The sequence below is a fragment of the Leptosomus discolor genome, chromosome 3, assembly GCF_034619465.1.
Source record: "Leptosomus discolor isolate bLepDis1 chromosome 3, bLepDis1.hap2, whole genome shotgun sequence".
Classification (NCBI taxonomy): domain Eukaryota; kingdom Metazoa; phylum Chordata; class Aves; order Leptosomiformes; family Leptosomidae; genus Leptosomus; species Leptosomus discolor.
Window position 1 is genome coordinate 47,081,772 of NC_141393.1, and position 25,256 is coordinate 47,107,027.

Here is a 25,256-nt window from a genome sequence, read left to right on the forward strand (position 1 = left end):
TATGCCTGGAGAACAAAGGCTGCATGGAAGCGCTCGGAGTGGAGGAGTGAGCAGGACGTGGCGCCTACACGCGGTCAGACCCACCGCCGGGGCCTTCTGGACTTACAAACTGAACCACCTCAGAGCACATTACTATGCTGGGCTAAATTCAGACATTTTTGTATTAAAGCTTTGCTGTCAGCAGTCAAAACCTGGCACAAGGTTACCTGCTAGACTGCAGCAGGCATGAGGGGCATGGGTACTGACAGCTGTATTTTAGCAGCCCTTTGGATCTGCCGCTTGGCTTCTCCACCTCAGATGCAAACCTTGCACTGCTGAGTTGAGAACAGTGAAAGCTACTTCTCCTCAACCACTGCCCCAAAGAACAAAACATTGCATTTCAGACTGCACTCCACATGCAGGCTACCACAAGGCCCATTGTTATCAAATTCGGATCCAGCTGTGACCTTCATAGTGATACAGAGAGACAGAGGCTGCGCTCCTCTGTGAGCAGGCAGTGCCGGTGAATTGCGGTTCTAGGTCAGCAGCACCCATCAGGGACAAGGCTGGTAAATGTCCCAGCCATTCCCTACACAAAGTGTTCAGGTTCAAACTTTTCAAATATACTTATGAAAAGGCAGAAAATTTAAAGCGAAGGGCTTTTTTTTTTTTTTAATTATTTTTCACACTAGAGAAAGGCCTAAATCCCATAGTCTTTTGGTGATCAAGAGAGAAATTTTAAAATAGAACAAGTTTCCCTTTTCCTGAGGATAAGCTGACCTATGATTCAAAACCATCACGCTTCAGCTCGTCACCCTGGTGCTGGATGACATCTAACGAACCATGGCAGACTCATACCAACCTCCAGTCTAGGTCCCTTTGTACACACTCATAAAGAGGCACTAGCAACTGTTCTGGGGAAGGCATGCTCTGTTACACACTTAGTAAGAACAAACAAGGGTTTTTTTTGGTTTTGTTTAGCACACAGCAGACTTGGAAGGATATGAAACTCAGTAAAGAAAGAGGTCATATGGCCAAGCAAACTAACCTTTAGAGAAAGAGCAAAGCAAACATCCACCTGTCGTTTTCAAGATAGGGCTGAGTGACTGCTTAATGTACTGCAGAAGATGCTTTTGTAAGCAGTAAATAGCTTTTTATTTAGCTGCACTACGTTTTCAGCTTTCCTTGGTTTTGGATGGCTGCTTTTCCTCTAGTCTTGAGTGTATGGACCGCTGTTCTCATCTCAACCTGTTAGCATACTTGTGCAGTCAGATGACAGACAACAGTAATGCATTAACCAACTGTAAAGCTATCCATGAATCATCTTGCCTTCCTGCAACTTGAGGCACACTCGCATTCAAATCCGCAACCAAATGAAAAACTGCTAGATAATGTCTCCCCTCTTTACTTGTACTAAGCCAGAACTAAGCATGCTAACTGCACTGCGTGAAATTCAGACGTCACGTTTATTGAGCGGCTAGTCTTCCTAGCCCCGAACAGGCTAACCAGCATTGCTCGTTCCCTCTCTTCTCCAGATCACCCCTCACAAACTTCAAAACACACATTAAAAAACAAAGCAACTTTTTGCCAACTCAGATTCCTTGCCAGAGGTTCTCTGCTCCTGGCAATGCTTCCCCAGTCCTCCTTTGGACCAACTGCCTGGGAGGTTTCTTTGCTTCTTTTATTTTAGTTACTCAGAACTAACTTTTTCAGCGTTTATAGCAGACCACATAAAGGCAGTCCTTTGAGTCCCCACCAGCTTGCTCAGCTTTACTCGCCTCCATCAAGGGATCTTTAGAAAGACCCTACCTCAGCTCTGATATGTCAGGTCTCTGAGAGATGATAGCAGCTGGTCCCCACCAGTAAAGCCATGAAAGACTACTGAAACCATTTCCCGCATTGTATTTAGTCTGTCAATTGTATGTCCTCTCTTTATGCCAAGTTTCCCTCTTTTCTTGAAGTACACTAGTATTTCTGTAGCGTGGCTACTTTCCCTACCGACACACACGCACCGTCTAAAAATCAGTTATATATTAGCCTGAACTTTGTACTGCGAGTTGTGAAATGAAAAGGCTTATACACATGTGCACTGAGCAGATACAGTCTCATTAAAGAGAGATGATTACTCAGTCCCTGGCTTTGCAGGAACACACATTTGAAGGTGGACTCAGACTAAAAGAAGAATATGAACTTACCCAGAGAATGATGTATTTGACCTGAGAACAGGCTACTGGAGCAAGAGATACAGCTTGATGGCTTTTCTCTTGATGGCTTACTGAGACAACGAAATGTTACGTGCACTGCTGGGAATTAATTTGTTTCATCATTCAGAAATGCTCACTAGAAACTGGAACAGCAGGACATACTTAGCAAGCACTCCCATTTACTAGATGACATCTTGCTGATATATGGAAAACTGTTCAGTTTGTGTTAATTTTGCTACCTCTGCCAGGTTGTTATACCACTAGGAACTCCACCTCTAGTCTCAGACAGGGTACTGCTAGTGGTCTTATGCCACAGGAAAATCAATCTCACTTGAATGTGGTCTCAAATTAAAGGCTTACACCCTTGCTGCACTATAAGGAGAAATGGGTAACAGAGATTTTGGGGCAATAATATAAAATATTCTCACCCTTCTTCCCTCAAACAGATTCCAGCTAGTATATTTTGCACATAGGCCAGGATCTGTGGCTTCTCCTTTCAGCTCCTGACCCATAGTGTGCTTTGGTAACAAGGAAAACAAGGCTCACAGCAGCACAGTAAAACCTACAGAGAAGTCACTTGTCACTAGTGCTTATCTGGACATCCACAGCTAGTGGCTCATTTAGCAGGGGGAATGTCTGGGTCTTTGTCCTGGTTTGGGCTAAACCAGAACTAATTCTGTTTTATCAATTTTCCTTTTCAGTTAAGTCTCTTCTAAGTAACTGCACTTCCTGAAAAACAGCAGCATGTTTTTCCAGACAGTGACTACTTCTAGCAGTGATAACGCTTGATGTTTGTAGTTAATACCAAGGAATGGTGTGCAGACAGGCCCTTGCTTATACTTGTTCTTATGGCGACCAAGGTCACTGTTAAATCTTGTACTCCGTGTTGGGGTGCCATAAGTGAAAAAGCACATAAAAGGTCGCACCTGCAGGGAGGAGCGAACCGGACAGGTGACCCAAACCTGACCAACAGAGTATTCCATCCCATATACGTCGTATTCAGTATAAAGCTGATGGATCACGAGGGTCAATCTCTCTTCTTCAATGGCTGACATCTGAGGAGGACTCTGTCTGTTCTTCTGTCATCGATCCCGATCTCTGCATCCCTGAATCCAGTGTCTGAGTCCAGCTCCTGTATCTGGTTCCTGTCTGCTGCTGCGTCCAGCCTGGGACTGCCCCAGTGTCAGCCCTGCAGTGTCAGCAGTGATGTATCATCATCAGAGTGGGGGGAGTTGGGTTCGGTATTGGTTTTGTATATATTTCATTATTTTCTTATTATTATCTTTTCTTTTTTTTGTTATTGTTTCATTAAAGCTGTTTTAGATTTCTTTTCCAAACCGTATGTCTCTCTCTCTCTTGTTCTCTCTCTCTCCCCCTTCTGGGAGGGGAGAGGGGTCAACAGAGAACGTGTCATTTGTTAGTGGCCGGCCCAGCCTCAACCCTTGACAGTCTTCTGCCACTTCAGTTTTGCCCACATCTTCATTATACGTGATTCATCCAGATAAACTGAGGGAGTTCAAATGAAGGTTAAGCCTGTCCCTCTGTAAAAAGGTGACAATCTTTAAAATTGTGTTTCAGGCTGTGAGGATGCTAACATTTCTAAAATTAAATAATATAAATGCCAATCAATACCACCACTCTTAGCCACCTGACAGTATTAGCCACTTCCAGTAAGAGACTGCTGTGCTGGAAGCATTGTGACAAGCAGCGCAAAGTCCAACAATGGCTGATCACCAGCAGCATCCCTTGTGGATAAATACCGGGCCAACACTGTTTAATGCCTTTACTAATGACAGGGGAAAAAAAAGAACCTTGGCGAGCTTGGTGTCCTCTGCAAATACAGGGCAGGGGCAGCCACAGTGGAAGACAAGGCTGCAGCTAGAGCTGCAGAAGCAGTCTGGCAGGGACCTCATGAAATCAACAACGGTGAGCGCAAACCCAGCACCTGGGATGCAGTAACCCCGTGCAGCGGGAAAGGCTGGGGCCGAACAAAAACCAGCTTTGCTGAAAACGACGTTTGGGCTCTGGTGGGGAAAAAGCTGGGTGATGAGCCAGCAGCATGCCCTTGCAGCTGAGGTGGCCAACTGCATCCCGGGCTGCAGCAGCAAGGCTGGAGCAAACAGGGCGAGGGGAGTGACCATCCCCCTCCACCCGGCACCCATGGGAATGCTCCTACTTCAGCTTTCTGTCCACGGTTTCAAGGCCAGCAAAGCCCATTCAGGGGGGTGAGGGGCCTGGAGCACATAACACGCAGAGCGGTGGAGAGAAGCAGGTTGGCTCAGCTGCAGGGGGATACTGCTCCAGTTTTCAGCTTCCTACAGGCAGGTTACAGAGAAGACAGAGCCAGACTCTTCCTGAGGTGCGACAGCGAGAGGCATTGTACTTCTGTTGGAAGTGGAAAATGTTGAATGGAAAATTCTAATCAGAAAAGATGAAAAAAAATTTCACACTGAAGGCAGTTGACCACTGGACCAGATGTCCATCCAGCAAGGCTGTCAAATCACCATGTCTGGACAGAAGATGCAGCCCGGCAGGGCCCTCAGCAACCAGACCTAGTTGGCCCTGCTTTGAGCTGCAGGGCACGTGGCATTACTCTATGACCCTATCTAGGTTATTGCGTTCAAACCAGCAGCAGTTGAGGTTTATTCCAAACATGAGTCTTGACTTACAGAGCTGTCTTCTAGTAGGTGAGGTGGTTCAAATTTCAAACTTGGGCTGCTGTGCAAGCAGCAAGAACCAGCACAATGGATGTTCAAAGGAGGAGTCTAGAGTACTATGGAAAAACCTGATGTGACAATATTTTTCTACCAAACAAGAGTAGATTAATTAGAGCTAGTAGAGAAGCAGACGACATGAAACGCTCTATGTACACCGAGAACCTGAAACACCAGACACTGCAGAGAAACACAAGAAGCTGTACAGCCAAAGAGTTTACACGATGAATGTGGACAAAAGTCACTCTGAAAATGCTCAAAGTAAAAACAGCGGGAAAGGATTGAATGGCTAAGTCTACTGGTAAAAATACAAGTTCTTGTGATAAATACCCACTGAACGAAGAATATTCTCAGCCTTCTCTTCTCCAAACTGAACAAATCAAATGACCTCAGCTGCTTCTCCTAAGTCTTACCCTGGAGACCTTTCACCACCTCGGCTGTCCTCCTCTGGACACACTCTTGATAGTTTGATGTCCTTCTTATACTGAAGTGCCCAAAACTGCACACAGTGCTCGAGGTGGGGCTTGTACCAGTACGGTGTAGAGTGGAACGATGACAACTCCTTCCTACTGCCGGACAATGGAGCTTATCCGTTGGGTTTGCTGCTAACTATCAAACCACAATTACATTTTAGCATTTAAAACATCATTCAAGTTCACTCAAGAAAATGCGCACTCTTCTCCTTCCCCAAAATACAAATAAATGGAAAAAATGCAGTTCAGAGGTGCTCTGCAGGGATAGCAATATCCACAAATTTAAGTATAATTTTCAAAAGAACCAGAGAGACGACAGTAACAGATGCTGAAATCAATCTTATTTCAAAAAACCTCTTGACAATTAGCAGCATTACATCCCAGTTACTGAAAAATTCAGCTTATCATATTCCAAGTAGTAGTATATTTATAATTTGTGTTTCCTTGCTGGAAATGGATGGATTAATTTTGACCATGCAGGTAAGAGAACTTATTCCACAGATATTATTTTATCACCTCAGCTATATACCTTGAGAACTTCACACATGGAACATGGGAATGCCCCTGCTTTGAAAGCACTGGTACCTGTAATAGAATAGCTTGCTTAAGAGTAGTGGTACAGTGGAAGCTTCTACCTGTATCATCAGTTAACTAACATCATAAAAAGCCATTTCTTAAAATCATTGCTGAATTTAGCTAATCAGATTTTCAAGTCATTTTAGCGAATTAGATTTTTTCAAGTCACAGCTGCTTTTCATGCAATAATCAACATCGACACTTGACCCAAATCCGATAAAATACAATTAATATACACATGCAGATGCTTCCAGACCATCATCATATACTCTCGCCACTTCCCCGTTACATAAAGTGGGAAAAGGAGGTGAGATTGCACTGCAAGTGTTGCCATTCACTAGTTTGTGATTAACTAGGGTGAGAGAGTGCCTGGATCCACGCAGCCAGATGAAGTGCCTGAGAACCACAAAGACCCTGCAGAGAAAGCACTTCCGCCCGCCTTAGGGCCCTTAATGCTTTCTGACGGGAGACACGATCAAAACTTCTCACAGAAGGAAGCTGATGTGAACAGACACTCATCTCTCCACACTTTTTACGGGAGGAAGGCCACACCGCTGGCTACAGCGATTAACTCTTCCACTCCAGAGGGAAACTGACCTGGCAGTTCCGCTGAAGAGCAAAGCAGGTCTGACATAGAAGTGGATTTCTGGTACTGTTCCCCTTGCAACACAGAGGGAGCAAAGTAAGCACGAAAAAGCCCAAACACGAAATACACAAGGACTCTTTCAGCCGCTTAGCGAAACGTGAGGCACAGCCCGCTATCAAAATAAGACGTTTTGACTAAACCCACAAAATTACTGCAGAACAGGGATCGCATGTGCTTCCGCACCACGCGGACACCCCCCCCAACCCGTTTATCCTTCTTACTTCCAGAAGGAACGAAGAGCAGCCGGGGGCGGCGGGGATGTGAAAATCGCAAACTCATCCGCAGCTCGGGCTGCGCCAGCCCCGGGGACGGCACCCCCTGCACGGCGAGGGGCAGCGCCGCCGCCGTCGGCCCCGGGAGGCTCCGCGCACCACGGGCAGGGCACGGTGCGCATTGCGGGCCAGGGTCGAGGTCCTGCTGCTCTCGCCACCGAAGCGGGACCCCGCGTTCGTGCTTATTCAGCAGCACGGCCTAAAGAGCTGAAGGCTTTCGTGGAGGCTGCAGGTAAGCACGAACCGCCGCTGCTCCAAACGCCGTTTCAGTCACAATCTATCCTCGCCTCGCTTAGTCCCACCGGCTGTTCCTCCCCGCCGCCTCATCCCGGGGCTCCGGCGGCTTCAAGCCACGTTTCGGGACCAACGCCAGCCCACCGCGGGAGGAGACCTCCGTGCCAGGGCCGCCCACTGCCACCGCCGCCCGGCCGGGTGCAGCGGCTTTCGGACAGGCGGGGTTTCGCACCGGGTGAAAAGGCCCCGTCCCCGCGCCGGGGCAGGCCGAGACCACGGGTGAACAGCAAGGGCTTTCCCTGCTGCCGCAGCGGGCTGGGGCAGGAGCAGGCGCCGGCGGGAAGCTCCCCGCGCCCCCCGGGCTGCTCACCTGCTGCTGGATCTTCCCATCCTCGGTGACCACCCAGTGGGTGGTGGCAGCGGCGGGCCGCGTCCCCGAGGCCAGCAGCGAGCACAGGCCCAGGGCCCAGCCGGAGAAGACCCACGCCCGCCCCAGCCCAGACGCTCCTGCCGCCGCCATTTTCCCCAATCCCGGCCTGCCCGCACCACCCGGAACCGGAAATGCCACTGCCGCCATTTTGGGAGGGCAAAGGCCGAGCGGGCTGCGCCCACGGCTGCGGGGCGGTGGCGCCTCTCCGGAGGGACGGTGCAGGGACAGGCCCTAGGGCGGGCCCGATTTATCCGCCGGCAAACCGGGTGGCCCCGGGCCGCTGTCTCAGACGGCGCTGGCAGCCTGCCGGCCGGACCTCCACAGTCGCAGCCACAAGGCGAAGGAGGCTGGATGGCGGCGGCACCGCCCGCGCCGAGAGCCAAAGCTTGGTGCGGGCTCCGTGTTGCAGCACCGCGTCTCGGCTGCTCCACGCACGTCTAACCCAGCCGAGGAAGCCGAGTCCGGTTCATTGAGCCTTTTTGCACCGCAAGCAGTCACCGGTAACGGCAGAGCCGCTGTCCAGAGCTCAAGGCCGAGTCTAAATGCCAACAAGCAGCAAATCTAACCTTTTCTTTTGCTATTCAAGTTAACGGTAAATACCAACCCAGCAGCAGCAGCCTGTTTGCCCAGTCCCGAGTGAGACTTAAAAGCTGTCAAATTCAAACTTTGGTCTGTTCGACCTTTCTAAGTCAGCAAGCAAGCTGCAAACAGTTTTGCTTCTTGGGGACACCAGACTTCCCAAAGCCTGTTAAACAGCAAAGTTCGCCTGTAACTCAAACTGCTTAAGTAAAAACAAGAAAAAGTTCACAAATGGTGTCATAGTGATTAATGGTCAAGCTAATCCAAGGGATTCAGTTTCTCCCAGGAGAGAACATATTCCCTCAAGTATGCTAATTCCTTACTGCTGCCAGTTTTCACAGCGCACGCATGACAGATTTCACCAAAACCCCACCCCCAACAGGCATCTACTCCAAGCCACTCTTGCTCTGTCATAAGATACTTAGAAATTTTATTGCACTGTCAACAGCTAGGAGGTTGAGTAAGACAATGAACAACTCCTTTTCACATGCTAACTCACAAATAAGTATGCCATGCAGCTTTTGCTGAATATTTAAATTGCTATTCCAAAATTTTGTATTTAGAAGTTGAAACAGCTAATGCAGCCTTGCAAAGATCTATTCCTTAGCGGCACACAGCTCAATAAATCAATAGCAATCTAAGGAGTAAGTCACTAAAACAGAAAGATACCACAGTACCCTTTTCCTCAGCCAACACAAAATGTTGCAGAGTAACTGTGAAACAACGAGCCAAACAAATTTACAAAATGAATTTATTCCAAAAGCATAAGGGAACATTTACAATTCAACAAGATGGCTAACAGGTGTCTCCACAAAAACTCACTGCATTCAAATTAAATATGAAACTGAGGGGGAGAAATCTGCTACTTCTGAGGCCTCAAGAACTTTGCACATCACCTCTGAAAAATAGGAGCCCCCTAAGGAAGACTCACTCAAAATTCAGTGAGAAAATAAGCTGCTAGTACCTAGTTATTAGTCTAAATACAAGCTATGTTTTGGCTTTGCAATTACATTTGTTAATCTCCTCAAAACATAAATTATAGCCACAAGTGCAAAATTTCTATTTTTTTTTTTCCCCAATGGAAGCTTATTAACCATCTAGGGCCTATTTTCAGAGTGACATTTTGATCTCACCAATTTGTTCTTGAAAGCTCTTTACCAAGTTTGTTGGTTTTAGTGACAAAGCCGAGTTTAGCAGCTGGCATGTAATCAGAAATACATGTCCTGGAATGTCCACAGTTTGCTGCCTACTACTCCGGAGTTAAGCAAAAATAAGACTTCTAATTCTAATAATCAACAACGTCTTTAACTTTGACATAGTTTTGGTATTCTGGCCTTCTGATTGTAGTAGTAAATACCAAAGAGTGTTAATGAAGACACCCGAGTCTGATTCACAAGCAATACGAATGGAACTAGGTGGGGAAACATCACTTTCAGGCATTTGTCTGTGTCTGTGGATATCAAATGGCTGGACAAAAAAAGGAGGGTAAGAAATAATCTTCATTCTTCTAAAGCCTAAGCTATTTTACAGCAAGACGCCCTGGAACACTTATTAAAATTGTCTTCCTCTGTCCCAACTTCTTTTTACTATCTGCTTATTCCTTTACAATGTTGAATGACCTGAGAAGTAAAAATTTTGAGTGGTGAGAATAAAAAAACAAAAGCATTGTGCTCTTACATTATATTTTCTGGGTGTACACCAGTAACTAAGAATCCCAAGTTACTATGGAAAAAAATAGCATGGAATTGTTAACTTTTCCACCTGAACTGAACTACATAGCTGGAATTTTTCAATGTTACCCAAAATACAATTTTATTTATATATTTTTAAAATGCAACTGTATTGGTAAATAAACCCCCAAACCAACAAAACCAAACCAAACCACAAAACAAACCAAACGAAACCCAAACAAAACATGCCTCAAGTGCCAACTAAGCCATAAATCTGCAAAACACAGAAAAGAGCCGAGGTACTGCTATGGTCCGGCTCCAGCCTATGAAGTGTAATCACTGCATCAGTCTTTACCCATTCCTGGAATAATTTTAGTCATTTATTGTTTTGTTTTTCCTGTTCATTTACTGAAATTTCACGGCATAACTATATGCACATATTAATACTGAACATTAAAAATTCATTTGCAAAACATCACTTTTGCATCACAATGCACGGAGAAGAGTAAGGTGCGCAAACCAAACCCACCACATTCTCCACATCTTTAAGTAAAAGGACTGCTTCATGCTACAAGCAAAATAAATTTCCATCCATGTTGCAAACTTTAGAAAAAACCCCAGCATGTATCATCTCATTCAATTCCATTTAAAAAAAGTAAATCAAAGCAAATTTGACAATGGTACTCTTCTCCACATATTGCAAAATATGGTTATAGAAGAGGAAAGGATCACTGCAGCTGCTAAGCTTATCTGACACATCTCTGTTGTCATGCCTTTCCCGTCCATTACTTAATACATAAACTCAATTATATAGTTTCAGTTATGCAGTAGCCGATTTTTAGGTTAATACAGAAACCGTCAAGATTAGCTTTTGATAGAACATCTCGCTCTTTTCCAATTTTGAATAAATCCTGAAGACACTTCAAAAATAAGAACCCAAAACTGCTGACTGTAAGCATCCAAAAATACAGTTGTGGTTTCACTATGGACAATTTGTAGTCCGTTAGAAAAGTAGATCATACATACAAAGGTATAAAGAACATTTAAGTCAGTCTTAGTGGAAGGCAGTCCTTGAAGGAAACAATACTCCAAGCAAACTTGCTGAGCAGCACTTTCACTTTAGCCGTCTGCTCAGTAGATTCTTCCTCGGCTACGATTGCCACGGCCTCCCCAGCCTCTTCCTCGTCCACCCCGGAAACCACCTCTTTGCTCTGAAAAAAAAGTCACAACTCTTCATCCAGGTTTTATGCTGTACACAGATTAAAATTAAATAGCAGTAACTGGAGGTGTTGAAGGCTGACTTAAGTCTCTGAGGCTAATCCTGCTTAATACCATGAGATCTCCAAGTTAAGCTTTGATAGACCCCCCCTAGTTGTAAAAGGAGGTCAGGAGAACCAGCCTCTCTAAACTAAACGTAGTCTTTCCACACACTAATACTATGATACCTAACTGTCACATTATTTTAGAACTATAGTTGGACCAATCCATTAACCCAGAATTGAACACTGGTCTGTAAAGAACTTCATCAGGCTCCTTAGCTCACCCTTCTGTCCAGGAACACCATGTTGATCTTGAGGTGTTTAACTTGCTCCTAGTGATTTTATCAAATGATGTAAACCCACAACTTTGTCAGTCTATCTGTCCTTTTCTATCCCTAACTTTATGTTATCATCAGCATACTTCAGGTTTTTTTTGCTGGGTTGGTATCTTAACTATATCCAATTAAAAATCTTCCACGCAGACAGATGCCACACAAACTATTTGTATACTGTATTTTTCCTTTCCCTTTGTTAAGAACAAATCCGATAACAGCAAAAAAACCCACTCATAAAATATTTTGTTAAAGTTTCTTTGGATTTGTTTGAAAATGTATTAAACTCTCATTCCCCTTCCATGGCTTCTCTTCATGTCCAGTCTTAAAATACAGCTCATATGAATCTACGAAGAGAACTGTGTGCTTATTTTAAAGAGTACAGAAATCAAAAGCTGATCAGAGGCCTAAGCATCTCACTAACTAAAGACAGTAGCAAGCAACAAAACATTTTTGGTTGAAAACTTCCTGATTTTTAGAATGGTAGGACTACAAGCTTATCTCAAAAGACAGAGGTGCATCACCTGAGGTCTGCAGTAAGAAATCTGCAGAAGATTATATCTTTTTCTCTTTGTTTTACATATAAGACAGTGCTTAATATCAGTTTTTCAACCTACGGGCATGGGTGATAATCTGGCTGTTTACTTGACAGAGGTAGGACCTACGGGCCTACAGGGAAGGCAACAAGAACGGGTTGCTGCCATCGTTGCGCCTATTCATCCAGTCTGTAACTGCTCTCACGTTGTTCCCAGACACACGGCTTGCAGAGAGACAGAATCACTCTGACTGGGAACAGGAGGACGTGTGCGACGTAACACAGCGAACCTGGCAATTCCAAGTTCTGGATCAGGCCTGTGACATGAGCAGTGGCTGCAACAGGAACTCAGCAGAGGTCCAGTCGCATGATAGGAAGCGGCCCAGCTCTGCCATTTGCAGCAACCGGTCTGTCCAATGAGAAACTGGGGGTGTGAGTGCGGTGTCGTAACAGTGACAGCTTGATTACTAACTTTGTATTAAAACACTAGTAAAACTACTTGCAAGTGACATACAGTTTATAGGCTGGTAACACTCAAACCCTTTAATAAACCAATAGCTAGAAAGAGGCCATTACACACAAAAACTGGTGACAGTACAATTTGATCTTCCAATGTGACAGAAAGTTGGCTTAATTTCTTTGTTCTCCCTGCGCCAAGGCACACCGTCACTAGACAAAGTTTTTCCAAGCTGCCTAACTTACCGTAAGAAAAACTACCCAGGTTACTGCTGTATTTTCCACTGGGAGGATTATATATTTGCCTGGCATCCCTTTTTGGTCCTGCCGAAGCTTTCTTTGGGGGTGAACTTGAGGTTGTATCTTCACTTGCTCTTTTTTGACTGACAGAAGAAAACAAACACAGACCATTATGCCCCTGTGGTGACAAGTACAGAACAGCAGTTCAGCCTCAAAGATTAGCCACTGGAAGCTAGCAGCAGCTAATGAAGATGCCCTGAATAATACTTCAAGAGAGGAAGCAAGCTAGTCTCCAGTTGATTTGGTCTATTGTATCCCTCAAACAAAACTAAGATCATCACTCCACAGCCTTAATTCCTTCCAGGATGGGTGTTATTTTTGATTGTGAAACTTTTACCTCATGTGCTGTGTATATTATATATATATACACACACAGATGCAGCTTGGGATCTTTATTTCATAAACCACAACAATTAACACCATCTTTTTTTTTTTTTTTAAATGAAACCCTCTTACCTTGCATCTGCTTTCTGTACTGGTTTCCAGGACAGTGTAACTGTACTTTTATAAGAAGGAGGAATGTGGAAGAGATCCTACGGAGGCAAAATTGCACAGTTTATTCTACAGCTAAATTCATGTTGATTGCATTTCAAAACTTTAGCTACCTACTGAGGCTCCACAGTAACAGTTACTTTCCAACAATTTTAAATCCTTTTTGAAGGTGGCAGTAGCTAACTGCCTTAGCCCATACACTTTACTAGGAAATTCAAGTGAGATTTATATTAATAGTTTATTAGGGTGACATAATATGCTCTTTCTCTCTCCCTATGCACATTAAGCATCTTATAATGAACTACAATGCCTCCTGCAGGGAATCATCTGAGATCCCTGTGATGGTAAAAGATAGGCTCCTCAATGCCGTGGGCAAGGTTTTTGGTTTATTGTGGTGATTGAGAGTGAGAGATGAGAAATGAAGAGAGAGAGAAAAAGGTGGTTAGAAGAAATCAGAAAGGTTTCGAGAGCTCTGGATGGAAGTCTCTTTCTGCAGCCCATCTCTCCTAGACTTTTTGGAGAAAGAGGTTCTCCGTAGCAGCTTGCTCTGCCTCCTCCCTCCTTTACATCTCCTTGCACCTCTTCAAACTATTCCTTACCCCTCCCTGCCATTGCAGGAAAGCAAAATTGACAAGGAAAAAGGCTCAGCCAGAATCCAGAGACCCCTAAAGCAAGGTCTTCTGCTCTTGCGGGCAACTACTGCTGCAAAAAAGGGCCTCAACACCTTGTCCCGACAGCAGCAGCAGCGGCTAAGTGGCTTGCTGAAACAGCAGACCCATGTCTCTTTAGAGACGGTAAAGCGGGCAGCAACCCTGAGCTGGCTAACCCTGACTAACTTAATAATACAACACAACTTGGATCAAATCTATTGCTTTTTTTGTGCATAGGTTACTCTTATTGTGTGAATTTACTCCTTCACAATGTGAGAACTTACCTTGATTAAAACATTAATGTTATTGGTTATTTTCAAAGCAACCACTTTAATCTTGTTCTGTAAAAAAAAAAAAAAAGGAACACCACTGAACACCTATTCTAGTAGCTTTAAATTATGCCAACTGCATTTGCTGAAGTTGTAACATTAAACTGATGGCTCTTCCCAGTGAATTGCTATAGCAATAGTCCTAGTGAAAAGTGTGTACACTTCTGACTTTTCATTACAATTACTTTTAGGCTTCCTGCAGCTTTACACTAACTAGTTGCTTTTAATGTTCCAGCATACTTCACACTAAATTTTGCCCCCCCCATATGAAAATACAAAACAAAAACCAGAGCACAGTTAAGCCAAATACATCCGAATGTAGAGAGTAGCCAACAGAAGAAGCTAAAAGATCATCTTAATTTGCAAAATGCAGCATCAGGTAAGATGCGGTTGCAATAGATGGGAGCAGTATTACTCCCTTAATCTATCTGCATGCTTACAACAGACTGCAGCCCATTAATGTGTGCCAATGGTTATTTCGGTAGGTTCAATTAGAAAAATCAGAATTCCTGAACACTACTTACCTCCTCTGTTTTCAAGGCTTCTCCTGTTTTTCCTTGAAGTGCTAGACGAAGCTGACGAATATACACCTGCAACCCTCGAGCAAAATACTGTAGCCTAAAAAAATTTAAAAGCGATCTGTTAATAAATTTTTCATATTCCCATAAAATAAAAGCATAATCAAAGGGAAACTGTAATCTCCTTTTTAACTCTTTAGGAAAAGTGCTCGAAGTCAGTCTTCTATCAATCTAATTTGAGCTTTTTCAGCATCCAGACAATACTAATTCACACCTTCTAACAGGCAACTCTAACACTTGCCTCTAAGTGAATACCTGATTTTAAAGTCTTTCAATTTCTCTGCATTCAGCTTGGCTGTGAGGAAGTCTGGAAGCTTACGACCCAGCTGGTGGAAGCTATACAACAAACACTCCACATAACTGAATTGCAACTTGGGCTCTTCATTGCCAGCATTTTCCCCATTCTCTGCTTCCTCTGGAGGAAGGGGCATATACTCCTAATGCACAGAAAGGAAAACCAAATGCATGAGACATTTATGCAGACTGACTGTTCGTTTGCAGTGTTTGAACTGGAGGGTTTATTTACTGGTGCAGGTGGTTTGCTTACACTCATGTGACTTGACACCTCTGACCCAGAGGAAATAGTACGGTAGCACGGTCACTCCACCAATGCTGCAATAGCGCTGAATTTGCTTAAAATTCAGTGCAGATATAGCCTTTAATTAGATCAACATGAGTCTCTCATGGCTATAAGATTTAAAAAGAACAAAACCACACGAGTTTACTGGGTTACAAACCTGATGCAGGTAACAGCTCTCTGTATCTACAAAGGCTTTGAACTGCACATGATGTTTGACCTTGTATCACGGAGATAGCTATCTTTGAAATAGCCACTTTAGAAAAAGGATAAACAGATTAATAGATAAAAATAAGTTGTTTTGATGAAGACTTTTTCTTTTTAAAAGTGTCTTACGTGAATAAGAATTGAATTAGTCTTACCAGTAACTTATCAAACAGCTTCTTCAAATTTGATTCCAGCTTTTCCATATCACCACAAAATGAACTCATTTCAGCAAGAAGCTTCAGAACCTACATATAAGGACAGAAGGGTTTTTTGTGCGTTAACTGAAAAGTACAAAGGCTTTTTAAGTGATTATCACATCATTATGGCTGGTTTAGTAGAGGTCAACTATTACAATTAAACCCCTCCCAAACATCAGGAAAGAATACAAGGGGGAACATGTCTAGTCTGTTTTTCATGTCCGCAAACAGAAACACATGTTTGTGTATTCCAATCCCAACAAGCATCATTAGTCAACAAGTAAACAAAATTTCATCTCCCACATCGGCAGCACAGCTCCCCTTCGAAGTCAGATTTAGAAATCTAACTGAAGCTGCAGCACTGATTAACGTAAGCAAAATTACAGACATTAAGCCACTCCCTTAGGAGGCTGAATTAGCACAAGCCATGCAACAATCATTTCAGTAAATGCTATGTGCTTAACAAAAATTGACAGCAATATAGAAATGATTACACAGATCTACTTATTCTAGCCTTACCTCAAAAGCTCAGGACAAATGACACATGCTTTAAAAGGCAATGCTCAGTCACGCCTCAATACAGCAAACTTTTTTTTTTTTCCTAGTGTAGCTGGTTTTCCTCCAAGCCAAGAACTAAAAACCACTCAAGAAAGGAATCTGCAATTTTTAAATAAGCCGTCTTTGTCCAAGATGCTTATTTTTTAGGATTTGAAAGACACTGTAGCTTTGGCTTACCTCTAACTGGATATCAAGACCCTCCACTGGAGTAGTCAAAGAACTGAGGTTTGGCAGAACATGCTCACAGAAGTAAGTAACAAATTTTGTGGAATGAACATTTTTCTGCAAGAAATACCACATATTATTCAGGCTACTCTGAGTTTGAAGGAGTTATTCCCCCACCACTCCACCATCCTTACAAATGCCTACCACACAGCTATACCTTAAAGCTTTAATAAAACTAAATAACTTTTAACTCCTAAAACGCAGAGACCCTTCCAGGTAGCTTAAACTCAGAGGGTGTCTGCAACAGGGGCTGAAAAGATTGCCTATTACCCAAGAACAGGTGTTTAAGTGCTGCAATTGCCTGGCACTAGACTTGAAATAATCAAGGTGTATGAATTAGGTGTATGAACCTAATGTGAGAATCTTGTCATAATTCACTGTAACATCTGAATCTGAAAGAAAATGTCGAAGAGCAGAGAATAACACAAAAGCTCTTTGTATTTGGAGGCTTTAAGGACGTTTTCCAACATTTTAAGACATTAGAAGGTGAAGTAGTACCAATCTGCTGTCATTCTAACATAATCATTGAGAACTCTGAAGAGAAGCTACAGCCATTACTTTTCACAATATTCCTCATGCACAGCAAATAAATACATACCGAGAAGAGTGGCACTGCCTGCCGAGTACACTGTAGAAGTCTGTCCACGCAATCTGGATCAGCTGGATTGAACGTTTGTTCCAGGTCGGCCTGTTCGGCTACCAGCTCCACTAGTTGTTGCCTCCCACTTACTGTCTGTAAGCTTTTTAATCCAGACAGTATTTTCATGAACAGAACAAATTCCTCGCCTGTCACATCTTCCAGCACCTTAACAGAACATCAGAAAACATATTTCTATGGTGGTAATTTGCAAACCTCCAAGCCAAACCTACTTGATTTGAAAAGGTACAGTATGCAAATATTTAGCATCTGAATTTAGCTTCTAGTTATTTAAAAACACAAATTTAAGGAACACATGAAAACATACAGTATAATTGTAGGCACCTTCAAACTAAAGTAACTGCCATCAAGTTGTGCATAGGAAACATTATCCTTCTTGAACTCTAACCTTAAAAACAAATTTCTTATTGAACAAAATTGTATGTTTCAGGCAGAATAAATGTTAAATGAGTATCTACTCATTATTGATTGTTTTAATACTTTTTGTTTCTTTCTCAGCTTGGGGAACACACATGAATCTCATGAAATTCAACAAAGGCAAATACAAGTCCTGCACCTGGGATGAACTAACTTCCCTGGATCAGCACCTGCTGGGGACTGACTGGGCAGGGAACAGCTCTGCTGAAAAGACCCTGAGGGTTCTGGGGGACAGCAGGCTAAATCTAAGTGTCAGCAGCATTCCCTGGGTGATGAGGAGTGTCCTGGGCTGTGACAAGAACACAGCAGGTAGAGGGAAGCAGAGGAATCAAGGATCCTCCTTTGCTATGCCCTCACTAGACCAAATCTGGAGTACTGCACCTAATGTCAGGCCCTCCTGTATGAGGAAGTCGTTGATGAGCTTTAGAAAGCCCAGCCAACAAGGTGATCAGTGTCTAGAGCACGTGACCTGTGAGGAGAACCTAAGGAAACCGAGCTTTTTCAGCCTGAAGGAAAAACGTCCTAAGGGGGTGAGCAAGTCACCAAGAGTAGAAGCCAGCTTCTTTACTGAGGTGGACAGGGTGAGAATGAGACAATGATACAAAACTGAAATGGGAGGTTCCAACTGGATGAGGGAAAAAAAAAAAAAAGTCACATTGAAGCCAATTAAACACTGGAGCTGGTTGCCCAGACAGTATGGGAACTCTCCATACTTAGAGGTTTTCAAAAGCCAACAGGAGAAAGCACTGAGAAATCTGATCTGAATTCAGCTGAGCAGGATTCACTGAGGTGATCAATCTCCCAAAGTCCCTTTGCCACTTGAATGATTCTATGATTCTAATAAAAGTGGCTCTCACAAAATGAGAAGACCCTAGCATTATTTAACATTTCCACAAAAAATAACGCTGTGAAGTTTGGATTGTGGCAAAATAGGTAACTAGAAGACCGCATCTGTACAATGCTTAACTCTACATGTGGTTCAAACAGACAGACCTCCACAGCAATGCCAGGGATAAGGGATGGTTTAATAATACTTTTCTTTGTACCGAAATAAGACACTCACCTTCTTTGATTCAGTCAGTATGAACTCTTCTACCTCCTTTGTCATCACCTCCTCGGGCAGGGTTTTCAGTTTTGTAGAGAGGAACTTGATGGCTCGCTCTCTCACAATATCCTCTCCCTGAAGAATCTGACTGAATAAGCCTCCCAAAGTCCCTGAATGGAGAATAAATCAGGTAACGCTAATTGTTTTAGAAGTTAAGAGCTGAACCTTCTACGCAGAAGGAAGTTTCTTCCTATAAGACTCCATGAGACATTTTAATATAACTGCTATACTAACTTTTAAGAAAAACCACAATTTTCACATAGTTTGATATAAGAATCCACGTTTTTTATTGGTGTGTATAATTCAGACCCACAATTACTGAAAAGTTCAGTATCATTTGTAAAACCAACCAATGAGCCCATGTCTCTAACTTTTACACTGTACTAAGAAGATAAAAAAATAAGTCCTGTTCTCATTCTACTAAAAACTAGCAAGCATTAATAACTAGCAAGCATTAATAAAAGACATTTATAGAAAAATACATCCTTTACCTTTAGCATCCATCTTAAATATACTGAGCAAAGCATTGTTCACCAAATTGAATTCTGCAGAATCATCTGAAGAGAGAAAAAAATCTGATATCCATATCCTTGAAATGCAAACGTAAGAGCAGAAAAACAAAGAAAGATTTCTGATATCACAAAAGAAGTATTCTATCCTCAGCATTTAACTATAAACAACATTACTTATGTATTTTTAATAACTACTAGACTAAGCAAGTAGAAAGCTACGATTAGGAAAGTTGGAAACAAAACAAAAAGCTATTTGCCACTTCAGCCTCTCTGCCAAACTTGACAGGACTGCAACCTTGAAGGGAAGTTATTGATCAATACATTTAGACACTTTAAGAAACCGCTGAATAAACTAGGTGACCTTTACTAAATTAAGGTAAAACGAATAGTTATTTCTTTTTAAACTCTTAAGTAATCTACAGTATTTCTAGGTGGGAGAAACAATTTTCCTCTCGAACCAAATGGAGAAACATGTAAGTCTCTTCTGAAAAGCCTAAAGATCTAATCCTGCATTTTTAATACAAATTCGAACATCTAATATTTATCACTCTAACTTACTGAGATTAAAAAAAATACATATTGTACGTTAAATTCTGAATTAAGTATTTTGTAACAAAAATGCATTGTATGGAAGAAAACGCCTTCAGGATTGTTAAAGTTCCTGAGTATCTGGATTAGAAATCCACTAACTCTTTCTCAGAAGGCAATTTGCTGCAGTCCGTAACTGGATGGGTTTTGTTTCAGTTCCTCCCCCTCCTTTTTCTACAGATGCTTTCAAAGAACTTGAATGAAAAAAAAATTGTTTTATTTAAAAGAAAGATTTTCACTTTAGATTAGGATAATTAGCAACTTTTCAGCAGAAGTAGCAGCATAACTGTGCAGCAAATACAAAGTGGGGAGGGGAAGAGCAGAAGCAGGACATGAATGGCACCGGGACAGATCGCTTTGTAACAGATTATGAATCAACAGAAAACATTTTACAGAACAAAATCACATACATTTTGAGGTGTGCCACAAAGAGATCAACCAGGAAACTTCCAATGTCTCCTACCTGACTGTAGAAGCTGGGTCAGTATGTCTGCTACCCGAGGAAGATTATCTCCAGTGGCAAACTGAGGCAATTCCTTGATTGCTTGTCGCCGGATCTGTCAAAATTGTCAGTATTGTGAAAATAAAATCAATCAATCAGGCAATTCAGCTACCAAAGTCTGGCAGAAAAAATCAGCCAAATTTTAGAAGATGACCATATATTCTTTCAACATGAGTATCATGTTCAGAAAGCGATGTTCCAGTTTCAGACCTTAATGGCAGTCCAAACTTCACATTTGCTATGAAGCTATTACGATGTATTTAGAAAGAAAATAATATAATTTATTTAGATCTAAGCAGTGCTGGAGAAAAAACCAAATTCAAACAGCACCTCTGTTCACAAAATCATTCATTTGATCAACTAAATGAAGGGCTGGATTCTGTGTTATTATGGAGTCTATTTGCTAACAGGAAGGACAGTTTTACAGTTGTGCATAGGGCAGAGATAAGCTCTAGGTTTTGTTCCCAGCACCAACAAAAATCCTTGAATGATCTGCCCAAATCATTTAAGATCTGATAACCAAAGATGCTTCAAAGGTACAGCTTCTATCAACACCACAGAAGCTGCATGAAGCATCTCACAACTTCTGCAAGAACAATACGTTCAGAATCACATCTCCATGGTTCTCAGGTGCCAACAGAATTTTCTTGCCTCCCAGCAGGATTTTTTAGAATCAATTACCACAAAATACTTTTTGAAAGGAAAAAAAAATGTAATAGATAATCAAATAAACTGCATCTAAGTTTCTTTCTATAGAGCTATGCCTTTGATCGATGGGAGTGAAAAAGACAAATGAAAACTGATGTATCACACAACAGATTCTTCTATTGCAGGAATACAACTAAGTAGTCTTAAGTTTTCCAAAGACCAACCCTCCCCTCCCGAAAGAAACGGTCTATAAAAAAATAAATTAACAAAGACAACAAAATATAAATTCAATGTATCAACGTGCTACAAGGTTGTTCTTCTTACAGAAACATCTTCATCCTCACAGAGGTCCAACTGGGCATTGATAGCGGAGTCAGCCAGCTCAGGAAAATGCTTGAAGAATTTTGGAATAAACTGGGCTGCAAGTCTCTTCTCCTTGGCACCTCCTTTCACACCATCCAAAATCGCCTGGTACGCATCCTTATGCTGAAAGGGTAAAAACACAATACATAAATAGAAAAATCCTGGGGTATTCTGAAGACAAGGAAAGGATTTTTTCTCTCCCATTCACTTCAGCTATTTAAGTGAACTATATTATACAAGCTTCAGACAAAGAAATAAATTTATCTCTTTAGACCAATATAACTGTGCCAATGTAGTAAAATTTACCTCTCTTGGCTTGTTTTTACTGTTCTGGTTTCTCTGTCTGTTCAAGTGCTTACCATTCAAACTGCTAGCCCCAAGGCCAACAGCTCTTGCACACCACTTGTGACTAGATTAGCAGCGACTCAAGGAATGACATGATCACCGTCACTGAACTTGGGCAGTTTTTCAAGGAGTTTCTGCATTCTGTCTGCTTATTAATTGTCTCTCAAGTAGAGGTCACCTCTCCCAATAACTCTGCCACTGGAATGGATCATGAATGATTTTTAACATATATTGTGCTAAAGCATCTTTGGCATCTATTCAAGCAGTTAACATAACATAGTTCTTAGAAGGTTTGTTAACAGCAACTAGATCCAAAACCCCAGAAATCTCCATCTGAAATATAGAAACGAACACTTCAGCAACAGAGTAGAATATCCTCTAGCTGCTCCAACTGGAATCACACAGGCGTTTCCGATTTTGTGCCTGCAGGACTTGAACTTCAGAATAAATGGAAAGCTCTGTTGTGGTGAGCTATGTGTCTGTGAAATAAAAGTCAGCATTATTAGGATGCCAGCAGAAATCAGAACCTTCTATCATTCATTTTCCTTGCGGTTGTGATAAGAGTGCTCTAGACAACTCAGCCTACTTTGAACAGCAACATCAACAGCACAGGACACACTGCTTTATTTACATTAAATTTCCCAGAGCCGCATACATCATCACCCCTACTCCACAGAGAAGTTCACCTATAGCAAAGTAACGTACCACTTTACAAAGCAGTATACTGCATTAATTCCCTCTGAAGTAAGCTGTATTTTAACATGCAGTATTATCAATGCTCCTTAACCACTCCCCACACCTTGCTGACAGCTCTCTGTATTGCCAGATTCTGAACTGGATTGGGACACTGATCTGTAAGAATATCCAAGGGAAAAAACGGTTGCTTTTCAGCCGATCCCCATCCGGTTTGCTCTGTAGCTGTGCCAACAGAGCGCACTCAACAGCAAAGGCAGGAATGAGCCATCAGAAACTAACAACGAAATACACATTATTATAGTCACAGGTTCTCAGACTGCACATTAAGAACAAATTTTTGGTGGAACAAATTACTTAATTCATAAAAAAAGCAATGGAGTAGCTTGTGTTTCATGAATTTGTATTACTGCATGCTAACTACTCCTACCATTTAGGCAAAATACTGTTCAGGCAGGAATTTGTTTTACCCTGTACCTGGCAGCACTGACTGCTCAAGAAAAAAGCAGGCAACACCAGAAGCAGCATGATCCTTCAGTTTCAGACATTTCCTCTGTCTGTGAAAGGGCAGCAGAGACAGTTTTATTTTCTGTCCAGACCTTTATTTTTAATAACTGTCAATTGACCAAGCATCCACTAATTTCTCCAGGTTAGTTCTTGAACCAATTCGTACTCTTACTATGTTCTGTGACAAGTTTCACAATGTGTTATGGAGAAAAGTTTGCCTTCCTCTTTGTTTTAACCCTGCTTCCTAAGTCGTTTTCAAATTCTCACCATCATTCCACTCATGAGGCAGACTCATCATACCTGAGCCCCTTAAATGAAACACTCTTTCACAAACTCAGTAATTCTGGTCTTTTAAATTACTTCTCTTTATGTCATACTCCTGGTTGTCCCTTTGCTCTTTTCCTCATGTTCAAAGTTTCTTGTTTGAGACTGTGACTATGACTTCTTGTACCAAGAGATCACGTTCATAAGGTTGTTAAGAGTTAATAAAGCAATAAGTGGGCTAAAACTGATGAATAAGGAACAATTACTCATGGTTTCTCAGAATGAAATAATTTGAAACATCAAATAAAATTATGATATGACAAGTTCAAAGGAGATAACTCCTTCACCAAGGTTAATGGAACATTTTGCCACAGAACATTTGTATGCCAGAAATACAACCAGTTAAAAAAAGCATCAGGGAAGTTCACTGAAGAAAACCTAGCAAGATATACTAATTACAAAGACAGGATCTCTGGCTCTGGAAACCTGCAACCCGGAGAGAGGCAAAGCTGGGAGAGTGTATCAGGAATACCATTCTATACTTACGCCCAGGGGTTCTTACACATCTGCTATTGATCCCTGTCACAGGATGCATTCCTTAACTACGCTGGGGTCTGTTCTGCCCGAGATGGCCATTCCTATCTTACAAAAGCTACCCACTATGGTCAACATGGCGATGGACCGCGTAAACAGCATAGTAATAGTATCTGGTTTATTCTGCATCCCTCCCCACAGTTCCCACATTTTAGCTGCAGTTTTTGTTTGGATCCATGATGATGTTTTTGTTGGACTGTCTGCAAGGATGCCTTGTTTCACTAGGGCATAATCACACCAGCAATGTGAACAGACTTGAATCAAAAAGAAAATCCCTTTTTTTAAAAAAAAACAACCCAACCAAACCCAAACAACCACCATATTATTTGTTCTCTTAAAGAACTGTCCAAACGACCTTGCATACTAGTATCTAGTTTAAAGTCCACTGCTAGGTATGTGCAATGCTACTTTCTTTCTTATGTATACTACGGTAAAAAAAAAAAAGTACCTGCTGCTTTTTCAGTTAGCCATTCAGTAAAATGAGAGCCTAATGCAATTAAAAAAATTAGTTTTAACTAACTGTATTATTTTGCATTGGTAATATACTAAATTATCCTCTTTTTTTGAATAACTCAGTAACAGTATAAACAAATGGCAGATCTTGCCAAGATTTTACAGATAAAAATCTCCTTTAGCCGTGAGGATCGATCTTCCATTCTTGCCTTAGGGAAAAAAAAGAGGGCTACAGGCAGTAATGAAACCGTAACAGACCTCACCTTCCTCCAACAAGCCTTTTCGCAAGAGAGCCTGCCAGAAGCTCTCCGGAACTGCAAGTGCGCTGGATCAGACCTGGATGACTACCGGCGTCTTCTTTAAGGCCTGAATTCGCCAGCCGAAACTCCCCGCCGCCATGCAACAAGCAGTGTGACCCTAGCTAATAACTACTTAAAACCCGCGACGCCAATTTAAAAGGAGACCTGCCGACAGGACGGGAGGAGGACGACGCTACAAAAACGACGAGAGCTGCTACCGTCCTCGCAGAACCGCGGGCGTGAAGCTCATCTCTACCCGCCCCCAGCCCCGCGTCGTCAGGGAACCTACACCGAGAACAGCCCCGGGGGCCAGCCGGTTGTCCGACGGGGCGAGCGGCACCCGTTTCCGCTCACTCGCCCAGCACCCGCCCCGTCTCAGCCCTCCCAGCCCGGCACTCCCCGCGGCCCCGCCGCCGCGCTACTCAAGCCCGAGGCCTAGCGAGGCCTTGCAGGCCGCAGCCACGCCGCACCTGGCCCGCTGTTTCGGTGGCGTCCGCCAGGATCCCGTAGTTGCGGTAGAGCTCCTCCACGGTAGGCATGGTGCGGCGGAGAAGAGGCAGAAGCCGCCGCTGCAACCGAGGCCGCCACTGACGCCGCCGCCGCTCAGGCCGCCGCTACCGCTCAGGCCTCCGCCGTCAGCACCACCGAGGCGGAAGTCCCAGAGCAGCCGTGTGCCGGCGCCTGCGCAGCGCCCCCGGCCGGCTGGGCGGCGGAGCTCCTTCATGGCTGTCCTCCCCAGCTACTCGTCCTTGCGCCCCTTTTTGCCTCTCCTGTAAACACTATGAAAGCATTCGTAGGGCCTGGCGTACACTGAGCTCCTGGTGTACGAAAGAGAC

At 42.9% G+C, this 25,256-nt stretch overlaps 2 protein-coding genes across 2 annotated transcripts in view; both read right to left on the reverse strand.

Moving 5' to 3' along the window:
• TTC17 (tetratricopeptide repeat domain 17) overlaps positions 1-7,675 on the reverse strand; it is a 60,791-nt gene extending 53,116 nt beyond the window's left edge. Inside the window, exon 1 of the mRNA XM_086462611.1 lies at positions 7,469-7,675. Coding sequence (XP_086318737.1) covers positions 7,469-7,675 — 207 coding nt within the window. The remainder of the gene's footprint in view (positions 1-7,468) is intronic.
• A 1,165-nt stretch (positions 7,676-8,840) lies between these two features.
• API5 (apoptosis inhibitor 5) lies at positions 8,841-25,032 on the reverse strand. The gene is made up of 14 exons (XM_086462615.1): positions 24,891-25,032; positions 21,227-21,388; positions 20,216-20,309; positions 19,144-19,209; positions 18,611-18,762; positions 17,071-17,277; positions 16,425-16,529; positions 15,648-15,737; positions 14,964-15,145; positions 14,655-14,748; positions 14,086-14,142; positions 13,116-13,192; positions 12,606-12,742; positions 8,841-10,988 (listed from the first exon to the last, which is right to left on the reverse strand). Exons 1-14 carry the CDS (start codon positions 24,957-24,959, stop codon positions 10,909-10,911), a joined length of 1,572 nt encoding a protein of 523 aa, XP_086318741.1. The 5' UTR covers positions 24,960-25,032; the 3' UTR covers positions 8,841-10,908.
• Between the last annotated feature and the right edge of the window lie 224 nt (positions 25,033-25,256).